General features: G+C 46.2%; 1 protein-coding gene across 3 annotated transcripts in view; it reads left to right on the forward strand.

Annotated features, from left to right (window-relative positions):
- The window catches only part of GMDS (GDP-mannose 4,6-dehydratase), a 486,505-nt gene that overhangs the window by 195,955 nt on the left and 274,291 nt on the right, over positions 1–16,259 (forward strand). For all 3 annotated transcript variants that reach the window (XM_057554717.1, XM_057554716.1, XM_057554715.1), the window contains exons 5-6: positions 13,071–13,263; positions 14,182–14,286. In XM_057554717.1, coding sequence (XP_057410700.1) covers positions 13,071–13,263; positions 14,182–14,286 — 298 coding nt within the window. The remainder of the gene's footprint in view (positions 1–13,070; positions 13,264–14,181; positions 14,287–16,259) is intronic.

Genomic DNA, 16,259 nt, shown 5'->3' on the forward strand with positions numbered 1-16,259 from the left:
AAACAGCAACTATGGCTCCGTCGGTGCTGTTAGCCCTGTTGCTCACGAGAGCTGAAATCCACCCCTGCCTGGTTCCAGCCTTGATCTCCAGCAGGTCCACAGCTGAGCCTCACCTACGGTTTTGTGTTTCAGTAGCTTCCGCGTTGAGTTAGGACTACGCAGCTATGTATTTGAAATTTTCTTCCTTTAAATTTCCTCGTTGCTCTGCTTAGAGTGGCATGGATGGGGGTTGTGGCCTTAAAACATGGTCACGCATTTTACTGTGTTGAAGGCACATGACAGGTATTCAGTGGTGTTTCTTGAAGGGATGAGTAAATAATTGTTTTTGAATTCTTTAAGCTAAGGTGTTTGAACTTCATCTGAAAGCTGTGGGGAGCCATTATACTTTTAGAAGAATGTGACCTGATTAGGTATTAAGTTTTGGGAAGATAGTTCTGGTAGGATGGAGGGTAGAGTTTAGAAAGGCCAGATAGGAGGCTAGGAGACCTGTTTGGAGAATATTGCCTCTGTGTAAAGGTCATGAGAGACCCAGTGTTGAGGGGGGTAGATTCACAGAGGACCCCGGGGTCACCAGGAGCAGTTTCAGTGTACTGGGCAGGGTGGCCAGCGAAGCCTGGATGTCCTTCACCTTCAAGGCCAGCCCTCTTTCCTGACTGCACCTCTGGTTACGTTACTCACTGGCTCTTTGGAATAGAAGATTGAGCCTTTGTTTCTCCTGTTTCCACTGATCCTCAAATCAGTCATATGGATGTTTGTTAGATACATGTGTGGTACCCTCAAACGCACAGAAGAGTAAGGCCTGGAAGGGACTTTATTTAGGAGAAGAAAACTGAGGCTTAGAGAGACACATTTGTTGGTTACTGACAAAATAAGGAGTGGAGCCCTAGCATTTTAATTATTATCAGTAACTTCCTGTGTCACTTTCTTCTTGTTTCTCATTTATCTATCACACATCCATAAGCATCTTTTCCTTACCCAAGGGAATTTCTGTCATAGCAAGTTAGTATTTTTCTACTTCTGAGGACTCACAAGTTCTAGTTCTTTTTTTCCCCACCAAACTCTGACTTGGATTCTGATTATTTTCCCCTTTTACTCTGAAATCAGTTTCCTCTTGGTTTCATGTGTCTGTTTCCCTGACATGCAGTACGCAGGTGCAGCCATTGTCCCCCCTCCCCTCCCATCCTCGTGTACCTACTTGCTCACATCAGCTCACAGACCTCAGGGGAACAGATATTGATCTGCAGTGCAGCAGGTATCAAATTGGACAATATTCAAAAGAAAATAAGACATATATCCTGTCCAACGTGACCTTTGTTTTCCTGTAAAATCTAAAATTTGTACGACACAGCAGTTTCAATGTGGAAAAAAACCATGAAAACACAGCATTTTCTTCACATTTTGAAACTATATGGCTAATATCTTCTTATACACTTTTTTTATTATAGAAGAATACTACTTTAAAAATAATATTTAATACCACTAAACACATACTAAAAACACTAATAACAGTAATGCTATTGTTAATGATGTTTTCCTGTTAGAGACTACTTTAGTACATCTTGGTGAATTGCCTTAATCTTACATCAGGTTTTTACATCATTTTGTTGTTGTGGGAATGGTTCCTGTGTAGGACTAACACATGGGATTTAGGAAAAAGCACCTGGAGAGGAAGGAGCGGTTTCGGAGTCACCATCCTTTCTGAGGAGATGTACCATGTTTGGTGACACTGAGATACTTTGCTCTTTTTCATTTGTTCCCTCAAGAAATAGCACCGTGTGCCAGGCACCGGGCCAGGCACACGGTGGAGAACAGGATGGGGGTTAGTCCCTGCCTCTAAAATTCATGGTTTCTTTTATGCATAATCTGCTTCTTAAGAGCATGAAATGCTCCAGAGGGAGCATATTAAGCAAACTGCTTTTCAGACACCACTCAGTTGAAGACAGACTTCTGTTTTGTTAATTTAGTGCTTAATCAGACTTCAGCGAAGGGTGTGCCTCATTCAGGTCTTCTGGACTCCTAATGATCTGGTTTATGATCTTTCTTTTCATATCCTTTATTATTTCGCAAAGCCTGAGTCACTGTACCCACTTCCTGGCTTAGAGTTCACAACCGAAGAAATCTCACTCTTTTTAACCCTCTCTGCATGCGATAGCTGCTCTGTTTCCTTGAGCACCTTCCTTGTGCTCTAGGCTGTCTTTAGATTCTCTAGAACTCTCTGCATTCCAGAGGACGTTCTTAAAGCATGATGACCAGGACTTCACGGCCCCCCCCCCCCCGTGCATGGGCGGTGGGACACTGCTTTCTGTTCTGTGTCTCTGCTCTTTTGGGGGAGACTCCACGTTTTCTTGGTTTCTCAGCATCAAACCAACGCCCGAGATCTTCGGAAAATACTTGGAACTCTGAGGATATGGCTACTGCCGCTCTGTCTTTTTCTCTCCTGTCTTAAATGCGCCATCTCCCTGGTCCACCTTGAAGGGTCCTGCCACTTTTCCAGCCTTTTCGGCAGCTCCGTGAGACCTTACAATTAACTATTTCTAATGTGACTTTCACTTTTTGGAAAATCAGTGAAAGTTGGGAGATTTTCGTAGTCTGCCTCCTCTCCCAGATTGTTTTCAAAACATTAAATAAAGACAGTCCCTAAACCAGCCACGGACAGCATCTGCTTTTTGTGTTTGCTCTCTCAGCTTATATGTTTTGTTCCTACTTTGGTTTTCCGTCTGTAAGTCCTCAGTCTGCTGGGGTGGGGCTGCGGGGAAGGGACGGCGCGCCCCTGTCGGCAGATGAGATGGAATTTTTCTCCCACCGGCGGAGTTATTGTAATTACTTTGTTAAAGGCATGTGTCAAGGCCTTTGACAATCTCGGTGAATCATATCCACGATTTGATTTCCTCCTTACTCTTCCTTGCCCGTGTGCTTATTTAGCTCTTAAAGAACTCTGCAAAAGGAACGAGGCAATATCAACTCTCGCAAGGCCAGCTTTATTTTCTGCTCTGACCCATCTTCAACCGCTCATTGGTTCTGCTCAATACTGTACACTTTGCTGGATTTTTCACCATGAAAGTGACAACCCCCGTTTGAGTTCCCCTCCAGGGGGACTGTCAGTTACCTTTTTATGAATCTGCTGGCATTTCCATCAAAGTGAGTAGACTTTTACAGTATCATGTATGCCCGTCAGTCTCCGTGACTTGTCTGCATTTTAGTTTTTCTCTGAGACAGAGGGCAGCTTGGTATTTACCACTGTTCCGCCCACCTGCTTCAAATAGCAGTTTGGGAATGGAATGCCCTTGTCCTCCCCAGCAAGCAGAGGGCAGACTCCCACTGTCTCCTTCCCAGGCCCCTGCCCCCTGCCTCCTGGTTCCCCAGCAGCCTTCTCTAAACCCCGCTGCACTTCTCATTGACTTTAGATCCTTGTCCTTGGACCCCACTTTATTCTTTCTTGGACATTATTTCAAATTATTCTAGTTTAATGAATGCACCTTTCCCCCTGTTTTCCCTATTTTGGTTGCCAGTTTGCTACACAGTTCTTGTTTGTCTTGAGCTTCTGGGTCTTCTTTCCAGGGCTTTCAACAAAATATTTTCAACAGAACATCTAGGTCTCTTGTCAGATGTTTCTGTTACCGAACTCAGGTTCGGCTGCTCACTGCTCAAAAGCCAATAATTCCAGAGGCAAGTTTCAGTAGAAAGGAAAGGTGCTTTCATCAGGAAAACCAGCTGAGAAGGAGAAGAGAGGTGAACTCAGGTCCCAAGACCAACTCTGAAGATTCTTCTCAGCCTTGGCAGTTTTTAAAGGGAAGAATCTCAGTGAATCGTCGAGGCAGGAGGTTGGGTTCTGCATCCTTCTCCATGGTGTGCAGACCCTGACTCTCTTCAGATGTTATCTTGCCGGAGTGATCTGCCTGCAGAGTTGCTAAGGGGACTTCTGGGGTAGAGAGCTCGTCATTCTTTAACTGCTTAATTCTTTGTTCTTCTTTTAATCTAGGAAAAGAATCAACAGGCCACTTAGGTTCTTTCAGGGTTAGAGGGAAACAGAAATGGGCAAACAGGAAAGGGGCAAAAGAGCTGCTTTCATTTCCCCACTGTCAGACATCACTCCATTTCTACACGATTAGGGGCGAAGTTGCGTCTTCTGTACCTTCTTCCTGCTGACATAGGCGCCGTGTTCTCAGAGGGGAAGATGACGACATGGGTCTGTAGCATCTCTTTGCTGACAATTTTAGTTGCCCGCTTACATATACGGGCAGAGCAAGCTACAATTATTTTGATGCCCACAAAGATATAGACTATTATGAGCAAGAGTGTTAATCCCATTCTCCCGAGGCCAGTTCTTGGAATTGTGCTGGCCATGGACTCAGTTCTGCTCAGGACGGAGCAGTTTATGTCATGACTACAGCCTGGTCATCATGCACTTAGCTTTTCCCTCTGGTGGCAGTTACAGTATCTGTCAAACAGCTCAGGACGGTGCATCAGAGTGAGTCTGTCGTCCTCATCAGTAACAGCTTGGTCTCATAGCTGGGGGCCCTGCAGGGTTCTGCTTGGTTCCATTACTTAGTGAAACAAACAAGCCTTTTGTACATTCCGCCCCCCCCCTTAGATAGTTTTTCTGTATTATTCCTTCTAAAATTGATACACTATATGCTATTTTTGGAAGAAAAAGGTCAAGAGAAATGGAGGCAAAAAGGACAGAAAACAGTTTGTCCCACGTGACAGGCTGTTGTTGTGGCCACTCTTAAGCTGTGATGACTGACAGACACTTGGACACGACTGTCGCCGTGGGGCTATAGCTCCCTGAGCTGCTTCCCTGCCAGAAGTTCTCTCTCTGCTTCGTCTTAACGAGATTCTCTTCCCGTGGAAAACGGCGACCTGCATTACTGCACCTGCGCACGTTGTAGCTTCCCAGACCCTCTGAACCATTTCAGGCCGTTCTCATTGTTTTGTTGTTATTGCTGTTCTTATGGTCTGTGGACTAAAGAATGATTAGCTATTCAGAGGCAAAGGTTAAGTGCTGAATTCCTACTTCAGTGTTACAGTAGTGGCCGCTCCAACTGTAGTGACAGTAGTCGGAAGACAGCAGTGATGCTTTGTAATAATAGTGGACACGGTTTTGGTCCTCCTGTGCGCAACCTGAGTAACTGCTCAGGTTTTGTCTGTACTGAGGGCTCCGCAAGTCCCCATCACCTGAGTGGTAGCGTGCAACGAAAATTAAATCCTGTAGTCATCTCTGGATTATCCTTAACAAATAGTTTTAATCCCTTAGTTAAATGTTTTAAGGCTGTTGGCTAAGTCCCCCTGATTTAGATAATCCCTCTTTCCACTCCTGTGCCCTTGCCAGCGTGGGCTTCAGGGCAGTTAGATCATTTCCTGTATGTGTGATCAGAATAATTCAGAAGATTAAAGTTGTAAACATTATAAACTAGGGCTCAAAGCTAGTTTGATTATTCACTTTTTGATTATGTGTCCAACTCCGGTGTCATATGAATGCTTTAGTGTACTTATGTGGTTTTGGTACTTAGTCTTGGAGGTCAGGAATCTATCGATGACTCAGACCATAGAATAATCGAAGATGTAACCGTGTGCCTTGAGGATATGTGCATCAGACCCCGACATGGCGAAGGGAGCTTGTTAATGGGGGAGGTGGGTTCTGAGCGAGACTGGGGGCTTTTCTTCTCGAAGCACATTCTAAAATACTGGAATCTGTCACCGCCACCAGTAGAGACACCCTTGCCCTTTCTTAGGCCGTCGACTTCCGCAATCTGACGAAGCCTGTGGATATTCTCAGGATAAGTTCGTTACAAGTATTGTAACACAAAGCATAACACTGAGGATTACAGAGGAAACTGACTCGATTCATATGTTAACATCACAGTATTTAAAAGCCAGGCTTGTGATCCAGCGATGTGACAACGTAGCACAGTGTAGAGCAGAGCCTGAGGTGGGTCCGATAACCCCTGAGCCTCCAAAGCAGCGGCGGGCAGAGTGACACTGCGCGGCCCCCAGCAACCCCGCCCCCATGGCAGACGGCGGGAGTGCCCCCTGGTGCTGTTACTGTGGGGTCGTTGCCTGCGCTCAAACCTGAAGGAAGTTCTCAACCTTGGGTAGACTTTAGTGAAAATTAAGATGTCTGGTTTCTCACCCCAAACCCCTTGCCCCCTTCAATTCTATCCGGGGACCCTGTGGACCCTTGGCCAACTGTCCCAGTGTGATTAATTTCACAGGTAGGCTTGCTTCTTACTTCTGCTTGCCTATAAGGAATCTCTAGAAAAACTAGATCGTTACTCTCGGTGCCCTTGTCCCATGTGAAAATTGTGGCAGGTTTTTGCTTTTCACCAGCTGATAAGCCTCTATAAAGTGGGCAGGAAAAGATGTCTGACGTGGCTCATTTGTGATAGGTGGAGTCACGGTATTTGTAAGTTACGATTTTCTGTGAAACCAGGAGTTTAATTGTTATCTTTGTTCTTGAGTTATAGCCTGTCTTCACTGAGAAAGCAAGAATGGGATCAGAGGTTCTTGGAGGTTACAGCAAATGGCGAGGAACTGGATCACTGAAGTGGGGGGAGAACCCAACATTGGCAGCAGTGAAGATTCTCAAACTGAAGGACTGTCCTTGAGACCGTCCTTTCCCTGTCAGTGGACGGAGGAGCTGGCAGGTTTGGGAAGCAATACAGCGTGGGCCTCAGGGCAGAATCCTGCTCTTAAAGAAGGCTGCGCTTTAGGCAACCCTGAGACTAGGGAGGTGGATTAACCAACGTTTCAGTTTGTCTTAATGGATAAGCAGTAAACTTGTGAAGAAACATGCCCTTCGTCTGTTCCACAAAAGTCTCACGTCCTGCCGTGTGCTGAGCAGTCGGGTGAGAGTGGAAGCCCTGGCCCCGCGTGGGCCGTGGACGGATGGCTCTCGCCAGGTCAGAGTCCTCAGGAGCCTGGGGTGGTGTCTTGTCCAGACACGGTGAACGTTCTGATTCCCCGTGGGAGTTGTTAGTCACCTTGAAGTATTTCAAAAACTTACGAAACTACGTATGAATTTATGTTGGGCATAGGAAGGCTCACACAGACGTCTCCTTTGTTTAGTCTGGCTAGAATTCATCACTCCGGTGGACTAATAACCTTACGATTGTTAGATGTTTCAAATTATCATTATAAATGTTTTTGAACAAAAAATATGATTGCGGTAAAATAAGGAAAAATCATATAAAATCGGGCTTACGAAGGTCGGGAGTGAAAGGTTCTGCGCTGGGCCTGGGTGTGAGTCCCCAGGGAGGAGGCCGGTTGAAGTGATGCCCTTCCTCTCTTCTGCAACCATCGCCTGCTGAACAGGCTGCAGACCGCATCCAAGGCCTCCTCCAGAATGGCCTCTCCTGATGTTTACTAATCAGTTCCTTCTGTTTCCGTCCCTTTTCTCCATCTGAACTGGAGACTCCTTACCTCCCAGCATGGGCAGGGCATTTGTCTGTCCTTTGGCTCATGCTGCCCCCCATGAGGACGCCCCCCATCTCCACCTGCTCATGTGGGCCGTCTCCTCCCCGAGCCCTCCTTTCCTCTGTCCTGCTCTCCTCTTCTCTAGGTTTCCGTCCCCCGCCCCAGACTTTGTAGCCACTCGGCCACGCCCCCTCAATCCCTGTGGTGTCGCCTTGCGGCCCCTTCACTCCCCTTTGTGACCTGTTCCCGGCAGGCAGGTGAGCAGGACTTCACCTGTGCACTTCTTGTCCTCAGGACATGGTGCCCTGCTTCTCCGGGTAGCTGCCCCTTAGCCCGGGATGCGTCCCCCCCAGGCCCTCGGGGAAGCCCTCGGGGGCCCTCGGGCCGCGCCCGCCTTGCTCTGATTGCCCTTCCGCTAACACAGTTTTGTGTCTCGGCCCAGCTGCTAAGGAACCGGCGGCTCTGGAGGGCGGCCGCTCGCCGAGACCCTGATTCACTTGGAAAGGGATGTTTTACTGTTGGTCTCCTTGATTAATAACTCTCACTTGCAGATTCCAAGTCCCGGGGAGCAGCGAGCGGCGCGGCTGCCTGTGTGGTCCCAGCACCTCCAGCTCCCGTGTTTCTGGGAGTCAGATGCTGCGGGGGCGCCCTGGCCTCTGGGGCGTGTCTTTCCCCACATACAGTTCTTCTGCAGCAACGAGCTTCTCTTTTTCTGAGGCGACATCTCTAGTCAGGAAACCGTGGCTCCTTCGTTGGGGTTTTAAAACTCAAATTTGCTGCCTGTGTGAACTTCACTGCGTTATTAACTGTATGATAGGGTCATTGAGAAATTACGCGTCCACACTTCAGGCTTCAGGCCATCGCGTTCGTTCAGGTTCTGTTTCTGGAGCACCTTCTGTGAGACGGGCAGGCTTCTCACGGGTAGGAGAACAGAAGAGACAGACACACACACAAACAAGCAAGGCTCCTGTGCTGGGGGGCTTCCGGGCAGTTGACGACGTGAGGGTCACAAGGCGACTGCCCTGGGGAGAGCCCTCGGGGGGGGGGAGGGGTGAAGCGGGCCGTCTGCTCCGGACGGTGGGATCATCATTGTTCTCTGCTTGCTTTGGTGTGAGGCCTTGCGCTCTGAGCCAGGCCTGCCGGGACCGCAGCCTGCTACAGTGAAAACACTTCCAGAATTTACGTTCCAGTCTGCAGGCTGTGCGGAAGTGCAGGGCAGACCTTCAGTTCCTGCATCTGGGTCCCCACAGCCCTCGGGGGACCGTTCCTAAATCGTTGTTGTCGTCGTTTCAGGAAAGGCTGTGATTTACCACCTCTCTCTGTAAATGAGGGTGATTCTGGGGATATCTGTGTGTATCTTTGAATGTCGATAAGGGCAATCTGCTTCATATTTGAACTTAAATTTACTGTTTTCCTGTGGCTTCAGATGCCCTGCTTCCTGGAGGCTCTGTGATTGCCCTGACAGCGCCGGGCGGGCGAATGTGTTGGCGACCAGGTCTTTGGTTATTTCACCAACCTGCTTCCGCCACACCAGGTTCCCAGCTGTGGCCTGAGATGGTCTCCTTTGCTCTGAATTGTACATCGCCATGTGGTGGAACCGCTAAGCCTTCGTCATATTTGTTATGCTAAAGTTTTGAAAGTTTACGTAGAGTTTCAACCTCGCTCCTTGAAATTTTACCTATTTCAGTACGATTAAATTATCAACTTTCTTCTGTCATTCTGATAGCCCATTTTTTCCCACTAGTTTTTGTAGTTTTATTTTGATATTTGCATGTTTGACATTTAAATCTCAGTAGTTTCCATGCTGTCTTCATTCATCCCACAAATACTGGACAAGCGGTGTTTCAGGCACGGGGGCTCCCGTAGAACGAGACGGCATCCCTGCTCTCGGGAGCTTTGTTTTAGTGGAGGAGATGGTGAGTAAGTAAGCAGATCAGCGTGAAGGCTGGATAAACAGAGATGAGGGGCTTTGGGCTTTTTAGGTAGACAGGAAGGCAGGGCAGGCCCGTGTGAAGGGGGGCGTTTGCACAGAGATGGGGGGGAGACGGACCAGCACTGCACACGGAGGGGACGCGAGTCCAAGGCTGAGGCCGTAGTCGCGGGGGAGGGGCCGCAGCTGAACTTGCTAGGGCTCCTGGGGTGCTTCCTGTGAAAGGGGGCCGGGCAGGGAAGTGGGCAGACACGCTTAGGGTCCGTGAACCCTGAGGGCGGAGGAGTCGTCCAGGCTCCCTAGGGTTCCGCTGGGAGCGTCAGGGGGGTAGGTGCCATTTCAGCAGAGGGAGAGGCGACACGCGAAGCAGCGCTTTGGTGGCAGCATCAAGAATTCCGTTCGGGGCAGGTGAGTGTGAGATGATGTCCTCAGATGGGAAGAGACATGAGGGCTCTGCTCAGGGCCGGGCGGGCCTGCAGACGGGAGTTTGATTCGGGACAGCTGGTGGGGGAGGGGAGAAGCAGCAGTGCTGAGCCCGGGGCTGGAGAGGGGGTGGCCGGGTGGCCGGGTGGCACAAGAGCCCGGGAAGCTGCCCCCCACGACTGGGGGGTGAGCTAGGAGGATGCGGGGTTCCGGAAGCCACGCCAGAAGGTGTTTCTACAGGGGGAGGGCAGGACGGTACTTGTAGGCTTGGGTGTTCTGATCCGTCCGTTTTTTGTTCTCCCTGCTGGGTGACATCAGCGCCTGCTCTTGTCCGAGTCCTCAGGCCTCTGAAGCGGTGGCCTGTGTCGGGTTGGAAACACACTCCAGAGCCATCCTGTAGTTTTGAGAAAACGTGGAAAATAATGATAACGATTTTGAAAACTACTCAGTCTTGGCTCGGAACGTAACTGTGGTTCAGTTCAGGGGTCAGAAAGCTTTTTCTGTAAAGGGCCAGATAGTAAATATTTTCACTGCTGTTACAGTGTGAAAGCAGTCATAGAAAACACATCAACCAATGAGTGTGTCTGTATTCCTAGACGCCTTTAGGACAAAAACAGGACAGAGCCAGGTTTGGCCCATGGGCTGTACGTGACCTTCCAGACCCCTGATGCCGTGGTGTATTTCAGAATGACACTTGTAACTGTTAGGGGTTTATCAAGCTGAAAGTAGTACTATTCTCATGTTTTTCTTTTAAAGGAAGCCACTTAATTTGTTACTCTGTATTGTAAAATACTTTGTGGACAGTTGGATTTAATCAGCCAATCCTATTCCCCAGCATTTTAAATATCAAACACACGCTTAAGTTTGATTTTTTTTTTTTTTTTGAAATTCACGTTCTTTTATTTATTTATTTATTTATTTATGACTGTGCTGAGTCTTCGTTTCTGTGCGAGGGCCTTCCCCAGTTGCGGCAAGTGGGGACCACTCTTCATCGCGGTGCGCGGGCCTCTCACCACCGCGGCCTCTCTTGTTGCGGAGCACAGGCTCCAGATGCGCAGGCTCAGTAGTTGTGGCTCACGGGCCCAGCCGCTCCGCGGCATATGGGATCCCCCCAGACCAGGGCTCGAACCCGTGTGCCCTGCATTGGCAGGCAGACTCTCAACCACTGCGCCACCAGGGAAGCCCTCACGCTTAGGTTTTGATGGAGGTACCTAAAATCTGTGTACGTGGCGTCACACCCCACGCCATTCCCCTGCCTCAGTTACTTTTTTCAGCCTAAGTGCTTTAAATTCTTTTCCATGGTTTATGTTCTCTGAAGAAGGGCCTACTAATTATCTAAACTGGATTCCCTAGCATATGTAAAAGCTTTTAAGTTGTGCAGAGGCTTCGTAATCTGTGTTCCAGTGATTGAGGTTCAGCGTGAACATAACATGGGATCTGCACAGCGTATGTACCGCTAGCCGTTCTCTTCATGTAGCTGTTTAGTGTGTATACCAATGAAAAAATAGCCAAAGAAAGAAAAAAAACAATGTTTCTTTGCTGTTCAAACTTGGGTGATCCCATCCAAAGGATGAAAAATATTACTGGGTATGAATTTATATGTAAAAATATTTAGATCCTGGCTTGACAGGTTCCTAGTGTTAGAAAGGAGCTCCTGGTGCGGGGGTCTTCACCTGCAGTCCGTGAGCCCCTGGGAGCTGTAGGCCACACTGCATGTGTGTGTGCGTGTGTGTGCGCGTGGGTGCACGCTTGCACACATGTGCGTTTCTGTGTCTTGTCCGAGTGCCCGAGGTTGTCATGAGACCCTCGCAGAGTCCGCCCCTCGGGACGGCTGTGCCCTGCTTTCTCAGCGAGCACCTTGCCTGTGTTCACCCCAGCTCTGCTGCTCCTGACGTGACTCTAGGTATAGATCCAAAAGAAATGAAAATATGACGTGTGAAAGAAGCCAGTCACTAAAGGCCACATATTAGATGTGACTCCCTTTAGATGAAATGTCCAGAATAGGTAAATGCATAGAGACAGAAAGTAGGTCAGTAGCTGTCAGGCTGGGGATGGACGGATGGGAAATGAGTGCTGATCGGTACAGGGTTTCTTTTGGGGATGAGGAAAATGTTCTGGAATTAGATGGTGGTGATGATTGTAGAATGCTGTGAATATACTAAAAACCATTGAGTTGTAAACTTTAAAAGGGTGAATTTATGGTATGTAAATCTTATTGCAATAAACTGTTATGTAAAAAGAATAAAATAGCCCCAAATCTTGCTTTCTTGGCTTTGAAAGATTGGGGGTGAAACATACTTTTTTCTGTTTGTCTCATGGCTGCCTGTGAGCTTTACTGACCTAGAGAACAGGGGTGAGTTCTGTGACCTGAGTCAGGTCCCTGACAGGCAGGCCCGGAAGTTCCCTGAATGCCCTGAGCCAAGGACAAGGTGACAGAAGGAATCGGGGGACACTCGGCTCAGAGAGGGGCTTCTAGAGGAAGCTGAGGCCTCAGCAGACGATGGGGAGTGTGGCCGGCTGTCCAGCTGTATTTGGCCTGTGAATAAACCAGAGACGGAGATTTTCAGCCTTATTAGTTTAGGAGATTTGAATATTAGGTTAATTTGTTTATTGTGCTTAGAAATGATTTAAGAAAAAAGCACAGCAGTCACATTTATTTTTAAAGAAAACATTCGAGAACTGCAAAACACTGGATTATTCCTTAACACCCTCTTCTTAAAAGTCAATCAACTCAATATGCATTAGCATCTTTCTGTATTCAGTGTGTTTTATAATTAAAAGATATATTATGTATATAGTATACTAAAAAGTCAATCTTGTAGCTTAATTAAAAATAGAAAATAAAACAATTCTTTTTAAAATCAACTGTGTTCTGATCACATGTTCTCAAACTTACCTGTGCATAAAAGTCAACTGGGACTCATTAAAAATGTGGGTTTCCTAGGCCCCCCAAGAGGTTGGTTCCATCTGAATTTTTCAGGGACACCCAGGTGATTCTGAGGAGCAGAGCTTGCATCTTGAAAAGCACGGCCCTGGGGACTTCAGCCTAGAATCAGGAGGTGATGGATGCGGCTAAAGTGTTCCTCATGTTACCGTAGGTAATTAATACCTATCTCTTAAGGTATTTTGCAGCCACTTGATGTTAGAAACAGATGACATCCATATTCTGATTCTGCTGCGAGAGAATGATATTTCCTCACGAGCATAATGTTTCAAAGTAGCAGCAGTTGCAGTCTGTTACCCCTGAGGCGTCTCTGTGCCTGGTGCCCGTTCACGTGGTCCCGTCTTCACCTGCTCTTTCCAGATTTCTTTTGACCTGGCTGAATACACTGCGGACGTCGATGGGGTCGGCACCTTACGGCTTCTGGATGCAGTGAAGACCTGTGGCCTTATCAACTCTGTGAAGTTCTACCAAGCCTCAACGAGCGAGCTTTACGGGAAAGTGCAGGAGATACCGCAGAAGGAGACCACGCCTTTCTACCCGCGCTCGCCGTACGGTGAGGATGCGCACGGGCTCGGTTCTCTGTGCTCCTGGGGCGCTTCCGCCTGGACGCGGCTCCTGGCTCCTGGCTCGTGGCTGAGGTCACGTGGTGTGAGAGCACCGCTGACGCAGCCTTAAAGGGGCCGGGCTTGCCGGTCACACACCTTTGTGTTGTGCTCACCGCAGGGTGTTTTTTAAAATATAAATTTATTTATTTATTTATTTATTTATTTATTTATTTATTTATTTATTTAGGGCTGTGTTGGGTCTTTTTTTTTTTTTAACATCTTTATTGGAGTGTAATTGCTTTGCAATGGTGTGTTAGTTTCCGCTTTATAACATCACCGCAGGTTCTTGCTGCCGTCTCCTCCAGGGTGAAACCTGCTGCACCGATTTAAAAGGAAAATTAGGTCCAGCAAGATTCTTTTTGCTGAACTGTTGAGGTTGTGCTGAAGTGATACGGCCTGGTGTTTTTGATTCCATTTCCCTGATGAAATTCTCCCTGAGCTCAAACCCTTAAACAGACAAACAAACATATATGATAAAATTTGAAAGCCGCTAGAATATTAAGCTCCCGTATTTTTCACTTCCTAATTCTTTAAAACTAAGAAAAAGGGGGTAAGACCTAAGAAAGGTCAGTTTGATATACTGCACACACTACAGTTGAGTGAATTGGATTGTGAAGGAACGAACTGTGATTATTACAGAAGGACGAAATTCTTAAGTATTTCCTTGTCGCGTGATTAACTGGCAAAGAAACCTTTATTTTGTCTTTGGCTTTTGATTCATTTTTTTCCCTATCTTGATACATTACATATTGTAAATATTGCACGTTGTTACTTGTTTAAGTGAAAATGGCTGTCTTGTATAATAAGACACTGTCTTTTATAACAATCACTGTCTTTTATTTGCTTTTAAAAAATTATTCCAACAGGGGCAGCAAAGCTCTATGCCTATTGGATTGTGGTGAACTTCCGGGAGGCGTATAATCTGTTTGCAGTGAACGGCATCCTCTTCAATCATGAGAGCCCCAGGAGAGGTTGGTATAGGTACTGATGGGAAGAGAGTGTCAGGCTCCACAGCAGGAACGTCGTGTGTGTGTGTGTGTGTGTGTGTGTGTGTGTGTGTTCTGCACGTGTGCTGTACAGACTGGGAATGTTTCACATCTGTTTTTAACTATGTGAATGTCAGAAGTGGTAAATGAGGAAATGTAAATCCAGCCTTAATTACCTATTAACTTTGTTAGAGTTTTTATTCAACGTGATGCTGAGCAGTGTCCCAATTTTACCATTTCCTTTGGTAGGTCGCATCAAATGAGTTTTAACCTGAGTGTCAGGAAGTGTCCTTGGAATGCAAGGAGCTGAGCAGGAACCAGGGCTTGTTCCCCAAGTCACTGTCGCTCATGAAGGCTCTACCTGTGGCGTCTTTTCTGTTTTTACTTTCAATCAGTTGGATATTCAGTATTCTTATTTTACATTCCATTTAAACAGACATCCAGAAGTTTCTGTGCTTCTAGAGTATGTCTTAAGATACATTTGAAATCACTTCTTATATTTAGAATCATTATTGGTTTGTGTTTTTTTTTTGGGAAAATCATAGTTGTTTGCATTGGCTTGTTTCCTTTTCGTGGTTGCCATTGAGACTATTAGCAACATGCCAGCTCTCCTGTTGCAGATGTTAGGTTTTAAGTAAGAAAATGTGTACTCCTTTCATTACTTCTGACTTATACTGAAGCATGAGAAATCTTTACCAAACATGTACACTCTACAAAGTAAAAGTTATCTGTATAATCTAATTCTAAGAAGTTTTATTAAATTTCACTATCATTTAGCCTTTTAGCTTGAGAATGAATGAGAAATCCAACGTTCTAAGTTGTTTCATGCCCAACAATTAGTAATGCTTATAACTTCGTCAATGAAATTTTATGTGACTGTGTAGCCACATAATTAAACCAGCAAGTCATGAGGAAAGATTAAAGTGACATTTATACAGGTGTGTTTAGTGGCAATACATTTTTATTTTATAATTGCGTAAGTTAAAAATTCCCACGATGGGCTGTGGAAGCTGTTGTTGGAAAGGAAAGTGAGTGACCGGGCAGCCAGGAATGTTTCTTTTACTCAGCTCCATGGTTCTGGGTGTCCTGACTAGAGGGCAGGAGAAGGAAGGCTTCAGCTGTCCTTGCCTCCGGACTGGGCAGCGGTGCTGAGGATCGACCGTCAGGCCTCCTCAGTCGCAGACGTGTTGGTGCATTTTGTCTGGGTTTCAGTGCTTGCCCCCTCAACTTTTCCACTGGCAAAAAAGAAATACAGCTCAATTGTTTCGGGTTAGGTTAGGATAGGGAAAAACATTTAGTTGTAGAAGAAGAAGATAAATTTAAATGTAACCCCCCATCCTCTATTTACATACCTCCTAATGAGAACTGTTTTTTCTCTTTGTTGATGTTAATCACTTTTTAAAAGAATTTATTTTAAAAGTAATATTTCCTTTTAAAAATTAATGTTTTTATTGAAGTATGGTTGATTCAGGTGTTAGTTTCAGGTGTACAGCAAAGTGATTCAGATATAGATATATATAAAATTTTCAGATTCCTTTTCCATATAGGTTACTACAAAATATTGAGTACAAGTCCCTGTGCTGTACAGTAGGTCCTTGTTGTTTATCCATTTTATGTATAGTAGTGTGTATGTCAATCCCAAATTCCTAATTTATCCCTCCTCTCCCACCTTTCCCCTTTGGTAACCATAAGTTTGTTTTCTGTGTCTGTAAGTCTGTTTCTGTTCTGTAAATACGTTCATATGTATCATTTTTTTAGATTCCACATATAACTGATATCATATGATATTTGTCTTTGTCTGACTTACTGCACTTAGTATGATAATCTCTAGGTCCATCCATGTTGCTGCAAATGGCATTATTTCATTCTTTTTTATGGCCAAGTAATATTCCATTGTATATATAGGTACCACATCTTCTTTATCCATTCATCTATCAACAGACATTTAGGTTGCTTCC

The sequence above is a fragment of the Balaenoptera acutorostrata genome, chromosome 10 (genome assembly GCF_949987535.1).
Source record: "Balaenoptera acutorostrata chromosome 10, mBalAcu1.1, whole genome shotgun sequence".
Taxonomy (NCBI): Eukaryota; Metazoa; Chordata; class Mammalia; order Artiodactyla; family Balaenopteridae; genus Balaenoptera; species Balaenoptera acutorostrata.